Source organism: Solanum tuberosum, unplaced genomic scaffold, assembly GCF_000226075.1.
Source record: "Solanum tuberosum cultivar DM 1-3 516 R44 unplaced genomic scaffold, SolTub_3.0 scf00247, whole genome shotgun sequence".
In the NCBI taxonomy this organism is placed as follows: domain Eukaryota; kingdom Viridiplantae; phylum Streptophyta; class Magnoliopsida; order Solanales; family Solanaceae; genus Solanum; species Solanum tuberosum.
In genome coordinates, this window is record NW_006239171.1 from 47,432 (window position 1) to 72,845 (window position 25,414).

Below are 25,414 nucleotides of genomic sequence, written 5' to 3' on the forward strand. Positions count from 1 at the left end.
ACTTTTTTTAAAGAGCAAAATGGAACAAAAATAAAATAAACGAAATGTTCAAGCCTGGGCTCGATCCCGGGCTGAGTTTTGCCTTTTTTAAGAGAAAAAAAGGAATAACGAAAAAAATTTAAAGAAAACGCCTACACTTGGGCTCAAACCCGAAACACTGAGGCGTCTTTGCACAACCTTAACCGCTAGACTATCTACCTTTATTGTGTCAAGGTTGTTCAACAATTAGTATATATCCGAAAATATTGATATTTAGTATATATACTCGCAAAAAATTTCCGACAAAGGTTGTTCATATGACCACCCTCGCCGGGTCATAGCTCCGCCCCTGATCAAAAGGAGTTGCAAGACTTGACAAGGAAATTTCCATCACATAATTTGTGGTATTTTTTCATTCCAAGAACAAAATTATCTCACCAAACAGTTCATGTTAAATGGCTACCCGACATATTTTTCATAAATTATTTACAACTCTTAGGTTAGATTCAAAAATCATCCCATTATAGCCAAACTACAACATGTGATTTATTCCATAATAAATATATGCATTTCTAATACTCTTTTCTAAGAGCATTTCTCAAAGATGCACAAATCACAATTTCATAAATATTTTTTCATCATTTCATGAACCCCAACTATTTTAAGAATTCAGATATCATTTTTTTCATTAAAAGTAATATCACTTTATTCATGAAAATATTAGGTAAATTTTTTTTCGTTACATCTTCTCCTCTTGAATTGATCAAGTAGAAAAATACTTTACCGTACACCCCTTCTCTTCCATCTCTTGAAGAGAGTGACGTTTGAGCGGAATGTTGTTGAGACTTCTATCTTGATATCCGCACTTTTTCAAACTGTAACAAAACATGAGTCTCCTTAAAATTGTAGGTGTAATATACTACAAACACAATAAATTACAGCTGAAAATAAAATAATAAAAATGAATAAAATATCATTCAGGCTGAGGCGTTGATATCTCGCTCTCTTCAGAGAGATTCAAGTCCAATGCAGCATAATCTACACTGATCCAGCAATATCACACTTGACTCGTCCCCTCCATGATACAACAGCCCAACAACATCGTATAACTCAAGCAACTCCAAATTTAGTTGAAGAGTCTGAAGCCCTACATAAGAACACATTCCTTCAACATATAAATATTCTCTTTTATATAGTGAATATAGTTGAAGTTAAAAATACTTTCTTTGTCTCAACTCTCTTTCACTACACTTACTACACTACACACTAAAATATTTTTTCAGACTTCTCATCTTTTTTGACATACACTTCACAGATGAAGAAACACTACTATTTATAGGGGAGGAATTATTATTTGTATTGAATAAGAATAATGTGGATAATAATGTAAGTAAATGAATGGTCTAAAGGTTACATAAGTTACAACATATAATGAGGTAAAATAATGGGTGAAATTAGTTATAGATCATGGCAATAGTGGCTACAAGAGTTACACTGAAATAATGACCACATTTTTATCAACTTATACCCACTAACATATGCACTTAATATTTTAATTTTAATATTAAAATGCATAAACACCAACAAATATATAACTAATATGCATGTTTACTACTTTAAATTACTTAACCATAATAATTATTATATTAATTTAATATAAAAGTTTTTACCCCTCATCTAGCAAACTTTACGCATTGCAAAGGCTGAGCTTCGAAGTTGAAGTAGTCATCACCACACAAAAAAATTAGATACATTGAGACGATTTCAACTAACTACCAATTTTTTCATATACTCAAATCCTTTATCAACAAGTGTAATAATATAACACGATTTTCAAGCTTATCCAAACAAAGAGAAATAAGTAAATAATTGCATGGACAAATTCACGTGCATTTTTTCAAACTAAACAAATTTAGAGTTTGAAGATTATTAGGAAATCATGAGGATGAAAACAGACAAATTACTTATTGAACTCAAAAAAGAAGTGGATGCTGTGGAAATTGTCGATGCTCACGCTCACAACATTGTTCCCATCGACACAGATTACCCTTTTCTCAAATTGTTCTCCGATGCTACTGGTGATGCTTTGTATAACACGCCCCACACTCTTAACTTCAAGGTTTGTTCCTATTCCACTTGATTAAAAAATTATGTGGTGTACATTATTAGGTTGAATAAATCCTTCTGAAATCGCCTATCTTTTAGATCCTCGCATGCATTCTATAGATATATGAGTATATAGACAAATTAAAGTTTTAAAGTTTACAACAAATCTCAAGTTAATATACCGTAAATAAGGATAAATTTATTTTATTTTCCTAATTTCACGAAAGGAAGACCTCATTGTTATTGATAACTGGGTTTACTGTTAAATATTTACATCATTTAGTAAAATTTTATTACACATATAAAATATAGGTAAAATTTATTGGTGCCCATGAACCCACATATTAATGTTGCATCGAAGAAATTAAATAAAATGTGAATGTATTTTTAACACGATGAAACTTGTTTCACAGTACATTACATTTGAAGCATGTTCTACGGTGTCTTTGTTATCTGATGTTCAAAATAGGTGTAATATATATTACTCCGTCATCTCATATTTGACTTGACAGGATATTTAGAAAATAAAAAGAAGATTTTTAAAACTTGTGATCTAACACAATCCATATATATTTGTTTGGTTATAAATAATTTAATTAAGGATAAAAAGAGAACCTTGAAGTTAAATTACTTCTAATTATAGTAAGGTGACATTTTTTTTTAAAACGGTCAAAAGGAAAGAATACCACATAAAATAGGACAGAAGTAGTATAATTTTTCTATGGATTTTTGTATACTAAAATTAATTGATTTTTCTTTTATAAAAAATAAAAATTCAGTGTCTAAATTTTATGATACTTATTAGGTAAAGCTGAATACTATTTTCGTTACAAAAAATAATTTAATGATTTTGGTACAAATAATACAATTGGTTCTACATTATTGAGTTTGGGTCATGTATTTCAAGTTGTGGTCATCTCATTATTTGTCGTATATGACTAGTAACTTTAGTGTACTTTTTTTTAATACTCATATTAAATTATATTAATTTAATTTTATTAAATAATAAATTGAAGGTAAGAGTGTGCATTAACTAACTTTAGTTAAGTGATAAAGGTATACTTTTTTTATTTAACAGTCCAACGTGTAGATATATCAAACAAAAGTAATACAATCAGAAGACATAAATCATAGCATCAGTACAAAAAAAGAAAAGTATAGCCAATTACTACAAAAAATAAATGAGAGTTGTTAGAATGCATATAAATATCCAGATTGAAATGAGAATTTTCATCTATACAAAATGAGGCTATATAAGTAGTCAAGACTACTAGAAGTACATTATCATCTAGCATTAATAACAAAACTATTCCTCCTAGGTTTTGGCTCTGAAGTTTGGTGTGCCATCTCTATCCATTGTGATAAGAGTTTTAACCATACTAGGCAGAGAAACGACATGATTGAACTTCATGAATATTTTGTTTCTTTCTCCAATGTCTACAAGATAATATGCAATCATGCTACCTTCTCTATAAATATGGACAAAAGAGCAGTTGAGATTCTTAGAGAAGTTTTCGATATGAGTAATAATTTGTTGCATTTCTCAAAAAATCTTCATTTTGTTGTTAATCATGTTGATGATAACTTGAAAGTCAGACTGAACAATCACAGAACTATATCCTTCATCAAGACATATTTTCAATCCTTGGGGCAAGGCCTTAGCCTCAATCATATTATTACTGTTAGCATATGCAATGAGGAAATTTCCATTGTGGTCTCTGATAATATCATTACCACCAAAACTTTCAGAATTTCCTTTGCAACAATCATCAAAGTTAAGTTTAACTCAATCAGTGTTTAGCACTTTCAATGGTTTTGCACATGTCTTTTCATCCCATCGGTAACTAAAGATCGTGAAATTGGGAACTGATTCATATAGATGTTAACGTATCCACTTGTTGGATAATTTGTCTACTAGACATGTGGATGTTGTCATATCTAGATGCACATCTACTTTTTCATATTTTTCAACATGTGAGGATAGGAACAACTTGGAGGAGATAAATTTTTGGTCTTGATTAACCACCAAGATATCATTATTTGCCTAGTGTTACCCTCTTTTATAAAAATATCACATGATTGTCCAAAAAATGACCAAACACTTCTTGCAAGATCACGATCACAAAATAAATGTTTGATAGTCTCTTCCTTATATGTCGTGCAACAACAACATCTAGAAGGAATGACAATTTTAAATGTCTTAAGTCCATCACCAGTAGGAATGTTTTTGTGAAGCATTCCGTAAACAAAGAAGGATATCTTATAAGGAATCTTCTTGTGTCAGATCATGTTACAAGGGTATTAGGCTTTCGCTTCCTGAGGCCATGCCAAGCACTTTTACAAGATAACTTGTCAGTCTGGACTAAATAGGAGTATTAATCTTATTATTAGAGACCCCAATATTTCTAATATCAACAATCAATTAATTAGGAATATGATTCCTCAACCTAGCAACATTTCAATTTTTATTTTTAATAAAACTATTAACAAAAATTTGGGAGCATTATGAAACTGATTAATTTTAGCAAGTGCATCCTTTCCCGACAAATTATATATTCCACCAGAAGGAAATTAATTCGGGACCAATTTTACATATCAAATGCTTTTCATCATCTTCTTTAATATCCATCAATCTTCTCCAATAATGAGATTGTCCAGAATACCATTTTCTTTGGACATGATGCTTCCTTTTACAATATTTAGCTTCTAAAAAATCTCTTAGAAGACTATTATTAATTCTAAAGTTTCACCATGTCTTGACAGAAAAGATTCTAGAATAATCAACAAGAATTTTGAAGCCAGCTCCACTTTCAAAAGTAGGATAACACAAGTCCTTACATCTAATCCAATGTTTTTTCTATTCTTGAGATTCTCCTTTCCCTCCAAAAAAAAAAGGTTGGAGATGATCATCTCAATTTGACTGAGGATTGTTTTGAGGGATAAAAAGTATACATAATATGAAGGGGAAGGGAGAACTGATTTGATAAGAACAAATTTACCTTGAAAAGAGAGTAATTATCCTTGCCATCCTGGCATACCGTTGTAAATCTTGGCCATCATAGTGTTGAAATAAACAACTTTTTTTTTCCAGTGTATATAGGACAACCTAAATATTGCATTGAAAATTGGAGGTGGCTTAATTTTCTGATGGAAGTTTTCTCCCTAATTCGATCATCAGTTAAATTTGAAGAAACATAAAAACTACATTTGTTCTTGTTCACCATTTGTCATAGATATGCTCATAGACTTCTAATTTATGCATCATCTTCTTAATAAAAAATGAAACCCCAGAAGAAAATAGAACTTTGTCATCGACATAATATAGATGATTTATGAAGGGACCTATCTTCTCAATAGAATATGAAATAAATCCATCTTCTTGGAGATTGTTTATCAATATAGACATCAATTCAACACTAATAACAATAAGAGATGGTGACAAAGGGTCTTTATGTTTAATGCCCCTAGTAGATTGGAAATAGATGTCTTGAACCATTTAAATTCACAGAATACCACACATTAAAAAAGCAACCTCCATATTATGTTGAGCCACAGTTCAACAAAGTCCATTCTTCTCAACACCATGCATAAATATTTCCAATCGAGTATATCATATACTTTAGCTATGTCGAGTGATAAAAGTATATGTAAAGAATAAGGACACAAATCTTTCATGTTTTCGCATTTCTCGGACAATCTGGACAAAAATATTTCGAAGAATGTCATTTCTCTCTATTTACACAATGCTTCAAGAACAACAAATAAGGAGGTGGTGACAAATGTGTGAATTGTATTAAATATAAGGAGATAAAAATTGATTAAAGTACTCATAGTTCAATCTGTTCAATATTCTCTTAGATCAAAATAAGTTAAATCAACTAACTGTCATAATCTGACCTTCAATTTTTATGTGTTAAAAATGTGAAAGCTGGTATTAGTATATACGTCCTAAATCATTAGCATAAGCTCTTCCAAACTTACATAATTCTTAATCTCAAAATTTAGTTTTGTATGTTTAAAACTTCAAATTTTAGTTACATTTTAACCCAAAAAATTGATGAGTTATTTTGTTGTTAAGTCAAGTCAACAAATGGATGACAAATCAATTAGTTTAAACTTGGATGAATTGGGGATATTAAATGGAATATTTGGTATGTCTAATCAACAATTGCTAATACTATTTGAAAATATTAGGGAGGGAATATCAATTCAGGAGAATTTCACACTAGCAAAGCCAGATCCACTTGCAAGACTCATTGGAGAAATATGTCGAACAGCTTTAGTGCAAAATTATGTTCCCAATCAGTAGGCTCAATGAACACTAATTGTTTTGGGATTGCAATTAGTTTCACCAGTTTTTTGGTGCAATAACGTGGATAAATGTGTTCCAGGCATTTCCCTTTTACTTATGTTGCTTCATGTACTCTAATTCTTGGACATTTATATTTTGTTCTTTGCAATTCTTCTTACAGCAATTTTTTTTAAAAATTTTTGGCAGAGAGGGCTGAGGGAATTAACAGAACTATATGGCCCAAGTTTAAGCTTAAGTTTAGGTTTGCATACTGTTCAAGAAACTCGCCGGAGCTTAGGGTTGGAGCAGAGTGCTATTACTTGCTTCAGGGCTGCAAGAATTTGTACAGTACTAATTGATGATGGAATCGAGTTGGATAAAATGGTTGACATTGAATGGCACAAAAAAGTTGTACCAATGGTTGGTAGAATACTACGAGTTGAGCATCTAGCTGAGAAGATTCTTGACAAGGTAATATAATATTCATTGCTCGCTTTATTAACGTCTTAAACTGTAAAATCAACTTCTTGATGGCACTACCACATGGGAGAGTGCAACTGGAGAAAGAATTTAATGGGAGACTATTGCCACTTAGATAAACATGATTTTGATAAGGTACTCAAGGAAAAATAGAACAGAGAGTCATCATGGAATCTGCTGAAGCTAAACCCTTTATACATTTCCAGTGAGTAAGATTTTCCTATTGTTCACAAAATATGAGTCAGGTCTTACACCAAACATCCTTTATCTAATTTTACCAACTTTAATTTTGTCCCCATCTTATAGAGCTCTTGCATTGTCTATTTATTTGGCCATTGTTGCTGGAAGGAAATAACATTCTCTCTTATGTTTTCACATATTACAAGTTCTTAAGATAATAGTAACAGAAAAAGGTACATATGAAATAAATATATAATCTAAATTAAGAAAGCAAACTCATGGCATTATAGGATATATAACTTGATTATTGGAGCTATTTTTGTCAGTTGAATGAATTGTTTACTTCAGACCCAAAACCTTGAACTTATTGGATTGCTTGTTGCACAAAACTTGCATGTCAGTGGAACTGCTAGTTGCCTGTTAGCAATGTGGTACAATTTTACTGTCAAGAAAAGTAGATACTCTTGTTTTCAACCTGAAGGTGCCATAAAAAATTCCCCTATGAATACCAAAAGAAATTGGTCGGACATACGGAAGAAACTAAAATGCGAGCTAATCAGAAAAATAAATGAACAAGTCAATGAACCAATGTGACAAATATAAGTGAAAACTTGAAATTCTTTTTAATATGTTGTCATTGCTCGACTTGAACCTCAGATCCATCAGGAAAAGAACTTGAATTTGTAGGCTGACATATATAAAGAGCTAGGATATTATATCATCATTTATGTAAAACTGCTGCTACTGCACAGTTTGTTCTCCAATTATTTTACAGTATTAAATTATTGACAGATCTTTTACTTTTATTGACTATGGTAAAGTGGAGGGGCTTGAAGTCCTTGAATAGTTGGATGTTGGTTGTTTTGTAACTATTGTTATCAGTGACACCAGGGAGTGGAAGCTCATTTTCTTGTCATGCTAATCATCTCAAGAATATTCTGTCTTTGTCATCTCCTTATACCCCTATTAGATCTATTTATCTCTTTATCCTATCCTATTCTATTCTAGGGTTCAGATGGAGCAACATGGACACTGGATTCATTCATGGAGATTTTCACTAAGGAGTTGAAGTTATATCCTTTGGATTTTCAGTCAACATATTCCAGAATAGTACAAAACATGTTTCATTTGATGTGTAAAAAGTTATGGTTCCAAAAGTTTTTCCTATTTGTTCCACACAGTAGCTGATAAGGTTGTTGCCTTTAAAAGTATGGTTGCATGTCGTAGCGGCCTTGCAATTAATACAGAAGTCACCAAAAGTGAGGCTGAAGAGGGCCTGAGTGATGTTTTACGCGGTGAGTCCTGCACGATGTGGGGTTGTAATGCACCATGATTGAGCAGCTGATTCTGATAGTTCCTCTCTTTCCAGCTGGGAGTCCCCTGCGGATCTCGAACAAGAGCTTCATTGATTATATCTTTATGCATGCTTTGGAGGTGGCTCAGAGTTATGACTTGCCCATGCAGATCCACATGGGGTAACAAAACTAATGTTTTGGTGTAATTGCTTGACCTCATTTTATTCTAGCTTCTCCAGAATTGAATCAAGTCTATAGTTTTTCTGCCCTTTGTTGCATGTTTATTTTCTTACTCAACATTAGAAACCCAACGAGGGAGATGCATTTGGTTTTACTTTTTATAGTATTTTCCCATTTCTTATAACAAAGATTGTTTTATTTCTTCATTTCAGTTTTGGGGACAAGGATTTTGATATGATGCTGGCTAATCCCCTTTATCTTCACAATCTCCTTGAGGACAAGAGATTCACTGATAGCCGATTAGTGCTTTTGCATGCGTCCTACCCATTCTCAAAGGAAGCTTCACATCTGGCTTCTGCTTACCCTCAAGTAAGATCATTAATCCTCTATCTGAAACTATTAACATGTTGCTCTGATGTTAAGACATGGATTTTACTTGTGCAGTAGGAATTACCTGCCAAATTTGAGACTTTTTCACATCTATTGTTAGTGATGAAGTATCTTTTCCCGTGTTTCCCTAACACAGTGATTGTCTTCTAATATAGGTATATCTTGATTTTGGGTTTGCAATTCCTAAACTTAGCTTCCATGGGATGATATCATCAGTGAAAGAACTCCTGAAGCTTGCTCCAATGAATAAGGTTGTTCATGTACTTACAGATACATTATGTTCTCCAGTTCAGGCTTAGGATTTCCATTTATTCGTAGTTGACTACTCTTTGAGGCCCCATTTAAAGAGAATATTTTCCTAAATAATGTTCGGATTTCAACAGGTTATGTTCAGCACTGACGCCATCGCATTTGCTGAAGCCTTCTATCTAGGTTTGGCCAAACTTGTACTTATCTTGTATCGTTGAAGTATGACATGACAAGTATTTGCACTGTTGGTTTTGAAAATATATATATATATATAACAAGGTTTTGCTTCAACGAATCTAAAATACCTATTTAATCTAGCCAGCTAAGAAAATAGAAACACTCATCACGCTACACACAATGATGTCATGTCCTTCTCCCACACTTTGTCAAACATAATTTTATTAGAGTTTCAACAATTGAGGATGTTTGATACATATTTTTGACTGTTTCCATATGTTTTTCTGGTATTTCACTGTCAACATGTATCTTTTCTTATTATGAATGTGTAATGCATTTTAGGATATTTATATTAAGATTGCATAGTTGGATTACCCAATAAAATAGGATAGGAAGTGGAAGGAAGAAAGATGATACCAAATACCGTCTATCTATGACATCCTAGGAAAATCCCACATTGGCAAAATATGAGACAAATGTTGGGTATATAAGGAAACAAGTCTTGGACTCTAGTGACGTGTTTTAAAGCCGTGTAGACCTTGGCCCAAAGCGGATAATATCACTAAGGATGGTCTGGTAACAAAGCCACTCCATTTGCAGCATTGGGTGATGGTGGGGCAAACCTCACCATTCAACCGAGTTTAGGCGAATCCTACATCTTTTAGGTGACAGTGAGGCAAACCTCAACAATGACGCTGAGTCCCTAAAGGAGTGTATGTGAGACCCCTAGGTAAATCCCCACAAAATATGGGAGAAATGTTTGGTACATAAGAAAACAAGCCTTAGATCCTAGTGAGGTGTTTAAAAACGGTGTGGGCCTAGGCTCAAAGCGGATATTATCTCTAGTGTGCTGAGTTGTTACACTATTGCAAAATATTGTATATAGACTATTGGTGATAGATGATGTTAGAAAAATTTATAAATGTGTCTGCAAATGTAGACTATATCTCAGATGTAGGCACTGATATGCTCCTTAAATTATGTAAATGCATTCATTTCTGCTTGTGTCTTGCCATCAGCCAGTTTACTAGCAGTATTCTGTCCAGTTCATTCCATGACCTAACTGGATTGTTTTACGCATTGAAAAATTGAATTTATATTTTTAGTTTGTTAAACGATTTTCTTAAATAATTAAAAGGAATTGTTTATCTTATTGCTGGTCTTAAATGGGATGCAAATATTCCTTAAGGCGCATTATTACTTTGATCAAGTAAATTATCATTAGAAGTTGTAAGGTAAAGAGGATTATTGCCAAACAATAATTTACAGCTTGAGTTACATCGTAGCTAAATAAGTTATTCCTTTTGTATCTTCTTCCCAATTTGGTATGAGTAATGATTTAATCTTGGTTCTAATACCTTACAAAATAAATATAATCTAAACTTGGTTCTAATGCAGGTGCAAAGAGAGCACGTGAAGTGATATTCTCTGTTCTACGAGATGCGATGGTTGAGGGTGATCTTTCAATTACAAAAGCTGTCGCAGCCGTTAAAGATATTTTTGCAGAAAATGCAAAGAAGTTGTACAAATTACGCAAACTTGATGACTCTTCAAAAGATTCTGACGAACCTCATATATCATCTCCCTTCATGAAGGAAGAGTTACATGGCTCAGTAAAGGATTCTTCAACAGAGTCTGATGTAGAACCTCATGTATCATCTTCCTTCCAGAATGAAGAGTTAAATGGTTCATCAAAGGATGTTACCCTTGTTCGCTTGATTTGGATAGATGCTTCTGGCCAGCATAGATGCCGTGTAAGCTTTACCTTTATTTTTAAGTTACTGATTTTTCCTTATGATAATGAATTATTTAATGATAATCTTTACAATGCCCGCGACAGCCCAAATATGATAGGCAGTTGGATGATAAAGCACATTTCTGCACTCAAATTAGTAAGAAACTTGGTCTTCCCGTGCCCTGTGTGTAAGCAGGGACAAGAGTGTCTTATTCCATAACGAGACAGGAAAGGAGTTTGAACCTCAGATGATGAATTGCCCAAGTTATTTTTAATATACATTTACCTGGATATCTCTTTTAAAGCAATTGGTTTAGAAGCCTGTTATGGTTAATTGCAATTTGCATTGACATACTTGACCATGGGACTACTTATTGAGGTCAAGCAGAACATCAAAAAATTAGTGTAAAGAATGTGATCATCGTCTTATAACAGATAAATATGTTTGTTATTTAATTATAAGGCAGGGATAAACTATAATATTAAATTCCAAATTTGTGTAATCTGAATAGTAAACCAGAAAGTGTTTTTTCAAGAGCACTCTGGATACAAAGAGAAAGCATTATTTACCACTGAAATTTTTGCTATGCCTAGTGTGTTTCTTGGATAAGCAGCATACTTGCCTCTTTCTGTTCAATTAAGAGCATATGTGGAGATTAGGCCATTCAAACCAACAAGTGATCACACATTTAGCTTAGCACAAATGATTGGACTTGAACTAGAATTATTCTTCCAACTTATCAAGCCTCATATGGCTTTGATGTCAGTCTTTGGCTCTTTGCTTTGTTGTTGATAGATTTTCCTTCATCATGAGAAAAAATTAGGCAGTCCTAATGGCAGTTGTTCCATCGGTTTATAATTCATTTTCTGATTCAAAAATCGGAAACGTTAAATTTTTTGTTAGGATCGCATTTGGGAAGGTTAAGAACCACTTGAATTGAGCTCAATCTGACCTAGCTCCTTATTTTATTGGATCAATGCTCTCAGACATACTGCTAAGAGAACTTTGAATGAAGAATGATGAATCAGGTGAAAGGTTGTTTCACCATAAGAACATTTTACCTCAAATAGGAAGTTGTTGTCAGCTAAAAGTAAGATGATTCTTTATTTGGTGAAATTTGAGAACTTGACTTTGTGAAACATTCATATTGTGATACGACAAGGTAGTTCATCAGTATAATTTTCAGCCATTTTGATTACCTTCACTACATGATCTGAGATAATGATAGGTGCTCTCTTAGTCTGGTGGAAAAAGTGTACTTATTGAATTTGATGCTTTCTTCTGCATCACTTGCAGGGTGTCCCACGACAGCGTTTCTATAGCTTTGTGAAAAAGCATGGTATAGGCTTACCTCGTGCGTGTATGGGGATAAGTTCAGTATCTGATTCACCAGTAGAGGACACTAATCTCACCTGTTCGGGTTTGATAACAATTGTTCCAGATTTATCAACCAAATGCAGAATTCCATGGTACTGCTTGTGTACTTGTCTATTATTTTTAACCTCATGAATTTATGTTTTATTATTTGCATATGGACTGTAGGTTGTCTATATTAATTTCCCTGAGAAACCATGTATTATACAATTAGGGAAGAGTCTCTTTTGTTTGTTCAATTTTTGACAATAGGGAGTTCTCAACTTTGTTTATATTGCCTCTTAGAAACAATACAAAACCTTTTCAAATTTATCCAATATCTAGTTAACCAGTGAGAAATTAGAAGAAGAAGATGAAGAGGAGATATTGGGAATTGAATTGATTGATCATTCCCACGAGTTGATGAGATTAAATAGTTGTTAATGTAAATAAGGAAAGAAGATAATAAAATATTACACAATCTTCTAACTGCCTAATTAAAGGGATTATGAAATATTCTCGTATCTAGACTATTTAACCATACCATATTTAAATATTCTCATATCTACACTATCCAAATATACCATAATTAACACTCCCCCTCAAGCTAGAGCGTATAAGTCGTATGCTCCTAGTTTGCCACAGATTTAGTCAATTCTGGATCCTCGGAGTGATTTTGTGAAAATTTCTGCCAATTGATCTTTTGAGTTGACAAAACTTGTGGTGATATATCCAGACTCAATCTTCTCTCGAATGAAGTGATAATCTTTCTCAATGTGCTTCGTTGTTTCATGGAACACTGCATTAGAAGCAATATGTAGTGCAACTTGGTTATCACAAATTAATGTCATCGGTTCAACTCCTCCCATCTTCAATTCTTGGAGAGGTTGTCTCAACCATATAAGCTCACACGTAACTAGTGCCATAGCTCGATATTCTTCCTCGCTTGATCTAGCTACGACAGCTTGCTTTTTACTTTTCCAAGATATTAGATTGCCTCCAATTAGAACACAATAACCTGAAGTGGACCGCCTATCAGAAGGAGATCCTGCCCAATCTGCATCAAGATATCTGACAATGTTGGTGTGTCCTTTATCTTCATATAGTAAACCTTGTCCGGGAGAGCTTTTGATATATTGCAGGATGTGAATCACTGCATTAGAGTGACTATCACAAGGTGATTGCAAAAACGGGCTAACTACACTAACAACAAATGAGATGTCTGGTCGCATGATCGTTAGATTGTTGAGTATGCCAACAAGTCTCTGGTATCTCTGCTAGGATCTTTTAGAGGCTCCCCCTATCCTGGAATAAGCTTAGTATTTGGATCCATTGGACTGTCCACATGTTTGCAATCCAACATACCAACATCTTTCAAAATGTCTAAGGCATATTTTCTTTGAGTAATAGCAATACCATGGCCAGACTGTGTCACTTCAATGCCTAGAAAGCATTTCAACTTCCCAAATGCTTAGTCGGAAAGTGACTTGAGAGATGTTGTTTGAGTTGAGCAATACCTTCATGATCATCTCCTGTGATAACAATACCATCAACATAAACAATTAAAAAGATATGTTTGCCATGAGATGAATGCCTATAGAATACAGAGTTATCAACTTCTGTTCAGATCATTCCAAACTATTGGACAACCACTTGAAAACTACCAAACCATGCTCGGGGAGATTTCTTGAGACCATAGAGGGATCAATGATGTTTACAAACTAGTCTAGACTCCCCCTGAGCAACAAACCCTGGCGGTTGCTCCATATATACTTCTTCAGCAAGTTCTCTATGTAGGAATGCATTTTTGATGTCCAGCTGAAAAAGGGGCCAAGAGATGAGAAGACGAACAAACGCCTTCTTGGCAACTGGTGAGAAAGCATCTCCATAATTGATGCCATAAACTTGAGTATATCCCTTAGCAACCAGTCTTGGTTTGAGACGATCAATAGCTCCATCCAAACCTACCTTAACTACGAATACCCAATGGCAACCAACTGTGGTTTTGCCTTCAGGTAAAGGAACAAGCTACCAAGTATCATTATCATGCAAATCAGTCATCTCCTCAAGCATAGCTTGATGCTAACCTGGATGAATCAGTGCTTCTGCCACGGTCTTAGGAACTTTGGCTGATGATAAACTAGTTAGGAAGGCATGATATCAAGGTGGCAAGCGATGATAACTTAAATAAGAATGAACAGGAGTTTGATTGGCAGTAGTTCTAATACCTCTGCGAAGAGCAATGGGAAGATCATCAGATAAGTGCTCAACCGAAGTAGAAGACGTTGTTGGAGCCTATGTTGCTCGAAATCTTCAAAAGTGTCGACGGGTGCGTGTCAGATCCTCCAAAGATAATGTAATTTTGTAGGATCCGACACGGGCGTGGCAACATTTTTGGAGAGTTTGAGCAACTTAGGTTGGAGCAAGTAATGAGTCACCAAGATTGCTTTGTTCACCTGTATCAAAGTTAGAAATACCAATTGGATTAGCAAGTTTAGTGAGAGGTTGAGTTTGTCGGGAATAGACCTTAAGAGTTGGAGGTGGAGCTAGGGTTGGAATAGTTGGAATGGGAAGGACCGCTATGGCCTTCTGATTTTCTGTATTAGGAGAAAAATACGGAGAAGTCTCGAAAAATGTAACATCTGCAGAAATCAAGTACTTATTGGTAGAGGAATCAAAGCATTTGTAACCTTTTTGTAGACGAAAATACTCGAGAAATACACATTTAAAAGCCTTGTGCTGAAGTTTATCTTTTCCGGGGGTAAGGTTATGAACAAAACACGTGCAACCAAATACACGTGGAGGAAGGGGAAACAAATTTTTGTCCGAATAGAGGACTGAGTGAGGACTCTGGTATTTCAAAGCAGATGAAGGCCTGCGATTGATTAAATAACAAACAGTAATAACAATATCACCCCAAAATGTAAAGGGACATGATTGTGAATAAGCAATGTTCGAGCTGTTTTAATTAGATGTCTGTTCTTTCACTCAACAACTTCATTTTGTTGAGGAGTATGTGCACAAGAAGACAAGTGCAATATGCCCTGGGATGACATAAAGGTAGAGAGAGAAGTAGAGAAGTATTCTCGGGCATTATCACTGATTAACTTCTTAATGGAAATACCAAATTGATTGTGAATTTCAGCATGAAATTTTTGAAAGATAGAGAATAGCTCAGATCTATTTTTTATTAAAAATAACCACGTGCACCGAGAATAATCATCAATAAAAGTAACAAAACAATGAAAGCCTAAGGAAGAACTGACTCGACTTGGACCCCATGTATCCGAATGAACGATTTCAAACATAGAGGTGGCCTTATTATTGACGTGTTTTGAGAAAGAAGCACGAGTGTGCTTACCAAGCTGACACGACTCACATTCTAACGAAGATAATCTAGATAAATCGAGGACCATCTTTTGCAATTTGAAGAGACTTGGATGACCCAATTGACTATGGAGCAATTCAGAAGAAACAACGAAAGTGAAAGCAACATGTGGTGTTAGGATAGAGAGTAGGTACAATCCCTGTGATTCATGTCCTTTTCCGATCACATGTTCGGTACTCCGATCCTGCACAATAACATAATCATCAAAGAAGGTTAAAACGCATTTCAGATTTTTTATTAAGTTGCTAATGAAATAAGATTATATGGACATTCAGGTGCAAAAATGATTGATTTTAAAGGTATGGAAAGCAGAGGATGAGCTATACCTATCCCTTTTACAATCGTCTTTCACCCATTCGCCAAAGTAACAGTAGAGAGGATAGAAGGGGTAGTAAGAGTAGAGGAAGTGTTTTTGTTACCAGAAATATGATCAGAAGAACCAGAATCAAGAATTCATTATTCCTGAGACGAAGACTGTGCGACATAAGCAAAGGAATTACCAGGTTGTATTGTGCAAGCCGTTGATGATTGTTGCATTGATGTTTGATACTGAAAGTAGTCATTATAATCTGCTCAAGTTAAAGTGATAGATTGAGATGATCCATCTATTATGAGCCTTTTTTTTCACGAAAAGAAGTACTGAAGAAAAAGAGAGATGAGACTCGACAATTTTCTGATATGGTTGATTTAGCAACCAGTTGATCAATCCCTCTATTTCTTTTTGTTTTTTTTCTTTTTTTCCTTTCAGTTTCTATTACTGAAATAGAAGAACTTTTAGAGAGGGGCTAAAAAACCAGTGGCTCTAATACCTTGAGAAATTAGAAAAAGAAAAGGAGATATTGGAAATTGAATTGATTGATCATTCCCTCAAGTTGATGGGATTAAATAGCTGTTACAGATAATGTAAATAAGGAAAAAAAATAATAAAATATTACACAATTTCCTAACTGCCTAATTAAAGGGATTCTGAAATATTCTTATATCTAGACTATTTAATCATACCATATTAAAATATTCTCATATCTGCACTATCCAAATATACCATAATTAACAACCAGATCTAAAGGGAAGAACTCCATTAGGTGCACTGTTAATCATGGAGGAGAGGATATCTGCTATTGGATCGGCATATACTTTGAGAACGCAATAGGAAACTGAAGGAACACTTCCTAAGTGATTTGTTTAAGATTGTACACACATGGGTGTCTAATGCTATAGTGTTTTTGCTTGTCTGCAGAAGCAGATTTAGGATTTTATTTGAGGTGTTCAATCTTATTTCTTACAGTTGAAACCATTGTACTGCTGAAATTGTGGGTTCACATATGAAGTGTATGGACCTCTGCATGACAACCAGGCAGTGGGCTTAATACTTTTTCTGTAACTTGGTCATCATATTGAAAAACATTTGCAATCATGTTCTAATGTGCACTTTTTGGTCCAGGGCAAAACAACAAGAAATGGTATTGGCTGACATGTGTACTAAATCGGGTGAAGCATGGGACTATTGTCCAAGAGAAGCTTTGCGCAGAGTCTCTCAAATTTTAAAAGATGAATTTGGCTTGGTATGGTTAATTTCTTGTGCAGCAAAGAGTTGAAAATTTATCGATCTAACGTGTATCTACATTTTTAGGTCATGACTGCAGGCTTTGAAGTTGAATTTTATCTTCTGGAGAGTGTAATAAAGTATGTGAGAGAACGCTTCCTATAATAGTTTTGTTTATAGTCTTCCATCATATATGTTTTTGGAGCTCTTTTCTAGACATGTTACGCTAAATATGCATAATTAAGTCACACAGGAACGACAAAGAAGAGTTTGAATCATCGGATAAGTGGAGGAAGTGCCATACAACAGCATTTGATATGGCATCCCCGATGCTTGAGGAGATGCTCACTTATCTTCAGTCCTTGAATATTTCAGTAGATTATGTAAGTCTTTGTTTTCTTGAAAGTTTGCTTGCAAATGGTCTTGTAGCTAAGTAGGAGATTTTAGCATGTATATCCATTTATTCCGCTTGAATTGGAGCTTCGGACTCTAGGAATTTTGCTATTGCCCTATTGATAGTATCTTGCATTCCCATATTCGTTGAGAGAATGGGTTGTTTCCTTCTTTGGGTCGATCCCCATCTCATAAGCTAACTTATGAGGTGAATTAAACACAGGATCCTTTTTCGTTACAAGTACTATTTATGAATTAAATAGCCTCATAAATATGTAATATAACACCACTACTCCCACACAGTGATGGTTACTTATTATTTTGTTTCTTGATGAAAATATGTTTATTTTTACTTTAGTTAATTTATGAAGATATGCTTATCTTACTTTTGTTAGTGTCATGAGAGTTCTTTTCCTCGATTAGTTTCAAAACTGTTTTTAACTTTCTAAAGTCAAATCTGTGTCATTATCCTTCATACACTGAAGAACTATTTCTTGTCAGATCATCATGCTATAGGAGAAGCATTGAAAGTGAAGTATCGGGATCTGTCTGTTTTTCATTCACATACAAAGTAGTCTTCGGGAAAAAGATAACATGTTGTTCGATGACATGATTTACATGGATAATTTCTTCATGAACAACATCAAACACCTCTGGCCTAAATCCCAGATCTCAGGGGATAATGAGAGAAAAAACAAAAGAGAATATAAAAGGAAAAAGAGTTATAAGCCTCACATGACAAGAGTTTTTTTCCACACTTTTACACATATAATAGTATCATGGCATTTAACTGTCCTGATATAGTATCTTTCTTTACCTACAATAAATGAGATATATCCAACATATTTAATCATATACTTCATCTGTCTCATTTTTATGGTGGTATTTATTGGACACGTAGTCTTTTAAAGAAGTGCAGACTTTTGGCACATATCGGAAAATGCTCATAGAACTTGTGGTCTTAAACATGTCATGATATTCCTATTGCTATAAGAGTGTGTCATTAAGGGTAAAATGAAAAAGTTAACATAAAAGAGTTTCTAAATATAGAAACATATTATTCTTCTCGGGACAGACTAAAAAGGGAAGAGTGCGATGGAATAGAGGAGTAATATTTTTCAGTTTCATGAAGATTACTCCCCTTTATGTTGTCTCTTTCAAATATGCAGCTACATAAAGAAGCTGGGAAAGGTCAATTTGAGATTGGACTGGAATACACAGATTGTTTTGGAGCAGCTGATAGATTAATTTATACACGTGAAGTCATAAGAACAGTAGGAAGGAAATATGGATATCATCCAACTTTTTTGCCAAAGTAAGTACCATTATTTCCACGGTATTTTTAGGTGCCATTTTCTTTTCCACGTACTAGTTAGTGCAGATATGCTTTTGCTTCTTTTGAAGTTCTGCCAAACCATGTTTTCCAGAAAATGTTTTCCTTCATACCAAACATGAGAAAATTGAAAAACATTTTCCATTCATACCAAACACACCCTTACTTTTCTCTCCCTATGCAATTCTTTATAGTTCTTTTTTCTCTTTCTGTACCTGCTTTTTGCTAAATCTTCCTAGATTGCTTTTCTAAAAATAAAAAAAATCTTTATCCAAAATAATATTTATTGTAGTTCTTTATTTATTTATATTTATTTTGGCTATTATGTTTAGATATGATTGTCTTTATTATGACAAGTCATAAATTTGTTTATTCTATTTTGTGATTGGTAGTTGAGGGAGCACCCACGGCCTTAAAATTTTGAATTCGCCACTGTTTTAATATACACCCCAATTAGTTCCAATTAATTCTACCAACTCAATTCTTCCTCCCTTTACAACCCTATTAACCACAGATCGAGATAAAATTGTGATGAGAGAGTTATATCTACATTGGAAAACGCAAAAAAGGAAATATAATTTTCTTTCCCATTAGCACAGGAGGGGTATAGGTTAAATGTATGCCAAGCTTTCAGTCAAAAATAAAATAAAATTTTGAACTGAGTCCCATCTCAGAACCTTATTTTCCTTTTTGTTTAGGTATTCATTAGATGAATATGGCTGTGGATCTAGTGTGCATATTAGTTTGTCCAAGAATGGAATTAACGTCTTTAAGGCATCTGATGGATCAAGTCAGTATGGTATTTCCAAGATTGGAGAAGCATTCATGAGTGGGGTGTTAGATCATCTTCCTTCCGTACTTGCTTTTACTGCACCACATCCTACAAGGTTAGAGGTTTCTATACTTGTTAACGTTTAACTTAAATGAACCGACAGTGTAAATAAAAAAAAAATTCACTCTCAATATGATTTAGTTCCCTATTTTCTTTGTATATATGTATTGGAGATTGATTTATGATTTCCTTGAGCCAATTGTTTGAAATGAGCATAGTTCCATGATGGTAAAATCCCATTGTCGTCCAACTATTATATTCCAAGAACGACCTCTTGGCTTTATATTTATTTGGTTATCACTTTTGTCATCCCAATAAATGTCATCCTCAACCAAAATCACCAAAATAATAGGAAAATTAGTTTTTCATAATATCTTTAAATATTATGATAAGATTCTTACGTAGTAAGATGTCTTCTGAAGGCATTTTACATTATGTTTTGTTTTTTCAGAGTAGGTAGAATGCAACTAGTTCCATTTTATATTTTATGAAAGGGTTATGCAGAGAGGTTTCCAATTAATATATTGAATTACTCAAGTGTTGAATAATAAGAAAACACGAAATCTAAGAACTAAGCAAAATTGACACTTTTTGCACTCCTTGGTTGTAGTAAATAAGTTTGTTTTGAGCTAAGTGGACTTACTAGTGACAAAATCAAGTGAAGAACGTTCCTCTTTTGAAATTTCTGTCAAAACACCCGATATCTTTTGCTTTTATTTCTCGCATTTTCTTTTCCTCGTGGTTGTTTGACTTTGAAGTCTCTCTTTTGCTCAAACTTGTCTGGCCTTTCCAATAATTAAACAACATTTTCTATCTAAAGTTTCTGCATTATGGATTATTGCACAGAGAGATGAAAATCTGTTCTCTTTGGGTTCGGTCTCCTCTTACAAAAAAGATTCGTCATTTGAGTATGTCTATGCAAAATTGCACTTCCCATCAACCCTGAACTACCTGACCTGATCCTTGATTCTAAGTTTCCCTTATTTTAGTTACCATTCGAAATTTATTTTGTAGTTATGAGCGCCTATATTCTAAGGAATGGAATGGACGATTCGACACCTGGCAGAAAGAAAACACATATGCAAAAATTAGTACTTGTACACTTCCTGGAGCTGTTGTTGTAAGCCATTTCGTATGTCCTGCATTTGATGCGTGTACGAACCCATACTTAGGAATTGCTTCTATAATGACTGCCGGGATTGATGGCTTGCGGAAAAAGTTGAGCCTTCCTGCACCAGTAGGTAAGTTAGACAATTATTTAGTAGTTTTCCGTCTACTGTATAAATTACCTTTTTCAAGTATTCTTTTGCCCTGAATTTTATGGTTAAGCCTGGAATGCATATCATTTCTGTTGGGATCAGCTACTTTCATCAATAGTATAGGACAAGGTTATCTTCTCTTTTGATAGCACCAAAATATGTCTTGGCAGGATTGAGCTGCTATTGTATATATTCAAAACTCAGTGAATGATGGGACCGCCCTTTTATTTTTTTCCACTGAAATATCATGCTTTTGCCTACAGCAGGAGTTCAAACCTGTGATGTGCGCGTAACCTACACATCACGCTGGTTCATCAATTTACTTGACAGTTGTGCTTATATTCAGTATTCGCTTACCTTTAGGCAGAAGAAATGAAAAATGGAAATAGAAACAAGAACCAAAAGTATGTGCAATGTCATGAAAAAAAGAAATATAATGAACCTGTACCAGAAGTTGAGTTTTCTTAGTTTGGATAGAAAGGAATAGAGGATGAAGTTATTGTTTTTCGTCTACAAGTATTCTTTCACTCTCAGAATAACATGGCTTAAAACTTCCTCGAATGACTTTATAATATAATGTTGGACTTAACTTATATACACTAAAATAGTATTAATAATTTCACACTATCAATTCATTTTAACCCAGGCTACATGCCATTTAATTTTCATGTTACTAAACCACCTTTTATAGAAGGTTACTTGAAGTTATCGCTTATGTGGTCTGGCAATTCTTTTACAGTGTATAGAAGTTAAGCTCTACAATACGTAGTCAAAATAAGTGCATGCTGTTTGTGAAAAACTAATTTTGGGCATTATCAGTGATTTTCTTGCTATGATTTATCACTTATCAAAGAGGAGTACATGAAAACTGATAACAAGATCTCTTTGTCCATAAGTGAGATATTCATATTATGTTATCAGACATTCTACTTGTGTTTTTTGTGAAACAGATAGAGAGACTCGTGATGTCAATCAAGAGGATTATCGAAGATTACCTGATTGTCTTACTGATTCTTTAAACGCTTTGGAGGAAGATACGCTGTTTAACGATATGATGGGTGAAAATCTTGTGGTTTGCCTAAAAGCAATTCGCAAGGTACGTTTCAAATCATGCTTTCTTCAGTATATGAAGGTGTATATGTTTGCAGAATTCCTCTTTCTGCTGAACAGCTGATTACTCTAGAAAAGGTTTATCAGGTATAATGAAATAAGAATGAATTGTCTCATTAGTGTTCATAGTAAAATTCTTCCATGCAATGTCAGTGTAAGAGCAAATTATGAACTATCAGAATCAGTTGACTTTAACATGTCTTAGCAGGTTACTTGTCTTATTTCTAGATTATGAATTTCTCTTTTCACTGACAGTCGCCTGATATTATCTTTAATTAGGTTATCGGATAGTGCAAAAAATTCTTGACTGTAGTGTATAGAAGTTGAATGAACTCTTAGAATTATCCTAGGACTTGTATTTTCCTTATATGCAGTCAATAGGTTATGATTCCTGTTAACCAGTCGAACGCTCTACGATTTAAAGAATGATATAGGAATAGGAAAGGCATAGGAGTAGGTTATGCAGCTAAATCGTGCCCGAGTATTCAAGATTATCATATTATGCATGTTCATTCGCCTTTTTACGTAGTTGATACATAACTGGTATAACAACAACAACATATACAATATAATCCCTCAAATGGGGTCTGGAGAGGCCGGAGGGTAGGATGTACACAAATCTTATCCCTGCCTTTGTTGGGTAGAAACAATGTTTTCGAAATACCCTCAGCTCAATACAGAAGAGAAGAAAAGAGAAGGAAAGAAGAGAGAAGGAAGGAAGAGAGGAAAAGAATCGAAGCATGGATGCAAGGAGAAAATAATATAACAACAAATAGCAAGATACAGAGCAAATGAGAAACATTTAGTACAGCACATCAAAAATAAGAAGCATGTGAATACTAAATAATACTATTAGTATGGAGAAGTGTAGAGGAGGCTAGTCCCAGTCTATCCCAGATAAAGTACGACACCACTCGACTACCTACTAATCTTCTCTACCCTAATGACCTCCATACCTTTCTATTAAGGGTCATGTCCTCAGTAAGTTGAAGTTGTGTCATATCATGTCCTGTCTAATCATCTCCCGCTAGTTTTTCTTCGGCTTACCTCTAGCTCTCCTAACTCCTTGAATAACCAACCCCTCACACCTCCTTAGTGGCACATTCATGCACCTCCTCTTCACATGTCCGAACCATCTTAGGTCGCTTTCCTCATTTTGTCCACAGAAGTCACTCCCACCTTATCTCGTTTACTTCATTCCTAATCATATCTCTCCTAGTATGCCCACACATCCATTTGAGCATCATCATCTCTGCTACATTCATCTTTTGGACATGGGTGTACTTGACTAACACTTTGCCCCATACAACAAATTTGGTCTAACAACCATTCTATAAAACTTATCCTTAAGCTTTGTCGACACATTCTTATCACACAATACCCCCCAAAGCGAGGCTTCATTCTACCCACCTACTCCACTAGATGCGCGACATCCTCATCAATCTCTATGTCTCCTTGGATTATGGACCCAAGATACTTGAAACTTCTTCTCTTGAATATGACTTGCAGATGGTCTTCATTTCCACCTCCGCCTCATGCATTACATAACTAACCTACACTCCAAATAATCTGCGTCTCCTCTACCAACACTTTGCCATTCTCATCCTTAATGCACTTCACTTGGTCCAGGTTGCGGGCCCCTTTTCTCTTGCCTTGGCGAGCTTATACAACTTCCATTCCCCGCATTTGCACTTGAGTTCTTGTACAAGTACTCAAAAACTGATGTATTAGCCACCATGACCACTAGCTTCGCTTCCTTCTTCGCCACCTTGTACCTCTCCCAATTCCTCCTAGAATTGAAGAAAAACAGAGGAAACAACAGGCGCAAAAACACGAAATACAGCACTCCAAAAATATTAAGAATAGACATAACTGATTTAAGTAGCTAATAACTTTGTTTCTTTGTAAACTTATCGCCGAAGTATTACAAATAGTAATGTCTAGCAAAGTGGATAATATCATATATTGTTAGTATGACTTTTCATTGCATGAGTATCTACAAACTTTTGACAATAGCTATTACGCCTCATTCCCAAGTTAGTGGTAAACTTGGGTTGACCTGAATACTCACTATCCAGTTTCCTCCTCAGCCCGTATCATTCCAATGTTTGGGTTCTGTAGCATTAATCTTTTAGCAACAGGAAAAACATGCTTTAACGTTTCGTTTTCTTCATGTCTCGTAAGTATTTGAATTAGTCATTGGCGTAATGAAGTATACAGAACTTTGAAGAAAGGGACAATTTTGACCTTTCTTTGTAGTTATAAAAGTCTTTTTGATTTCTTGTGGACATTCTGAGCTTGATTTCATGAGTTTGCAGGCTGAGATCGATCACTATTGTGAAGACGAGGAACCATACAAGGACCTTATCTACAAATTTTAGGTTGATCAAATATATCAGTGAGATTAGGATAGTCTATATTGTTAATCATCAAACATATTCTTATTTTTTCAGTGCCCTTCTTTTGCTTCATTAATGCACTTAATAAAACATCATAGAAATTTCAGTTCCTCACAACATGTGATGTGTAAGTTGCTTCTGGCGGCAACATGCTTGTCCCACAGAGTGCTTCTAGGTTAAAGGGAAGCACTAGACTCACTCCACGGAAACTCGCTTTTCGGTTTCCGCTTATGGGGTCAAATCAATACATTCTAAGAAGAAAGATTGGAATATCAATCTCACGTCATATGGCACTGGCCTGGACTAGTATTATGCGTATTGTCAACAGAGGTGTATAAGAAATTAATCTTTTCTAGTCTTTTTACATCCTTTTGGTAGACCAAATTCTGAGTTTTTTTAAGATTTAGAATTTTGAGTTCCAAGTCAAAATATTTAATCCTCCAAATAACATTGAAAGCTTTGCAAAAAGTTTTTTTTTGTTTATATTACATATTTACATTTTTTGTCTCCACTTTATGATTGGATAGGTTGTTGTGTTCCAACCAACTTTCCCTTGACACAAACTTGTAAAGATTTTATCTCTGAAAAATCATAAGTTGGAAAACTAAAAAGAGAACATATCGTGAATTTATTTACTTATTTGTGTGCGTTGACTTTTGAGCAATAATATCATTTTGTTGGATTTACTTATGGAATAATTACATAAATACTCAATTTAAGATATCATTAAAAAAATTATAA

At 34.4% G+C, this 25,414-nt stretch overlaps 1 protein-coding gene across 1 annotated transcript; it reads left to right on the forward strand.

Annotated features, from left to right (window-relative positions):
• The first annotated feature begins 1,918 nt into the window (after nucleotides 1-1,918).
• Nucleotides 1,919-24,949, forward strand: LOC102598980 (protein fluG-like). The gene is made up of 18 exons (XM_015313471.1): nucleotides 1,919-2,098; nucleotides 6,536-6,847; nucleotides 8,045-8,109; nucleotides 8,216-8,331; nucleotides 8,406-8,511; nucleotides 8,724-8,880; nucleotides 9,057-9,152; nucleotides 9,285-9,333; nucleotides 10,726-11,081; nucleotides 12,360-12,532; nucleotides 17,246-17,366; nucleotides 17,435-17,487; nucleotides 17,601-17,730; nucleotides 18,910-19,055; nucleotides 19,772-19,960; nucleotides 20,920-21,146; nucleotides 22,115-22,260; nucleotides 24,593-24,949. Exons 1-18 carry the CDS (start codon nucleotides 1,919-1,921, stop codon nucleotides 24,653-24,655), a joined length of 2,685 nt encoding a protein of 894 aa, XP_015168957.1. The 3' UTR covers nucleotides 24,656-24,949.
• The last annotated feature ends 465 nt before the right edge of the window (nucleotides 24,950-25,414 follow it).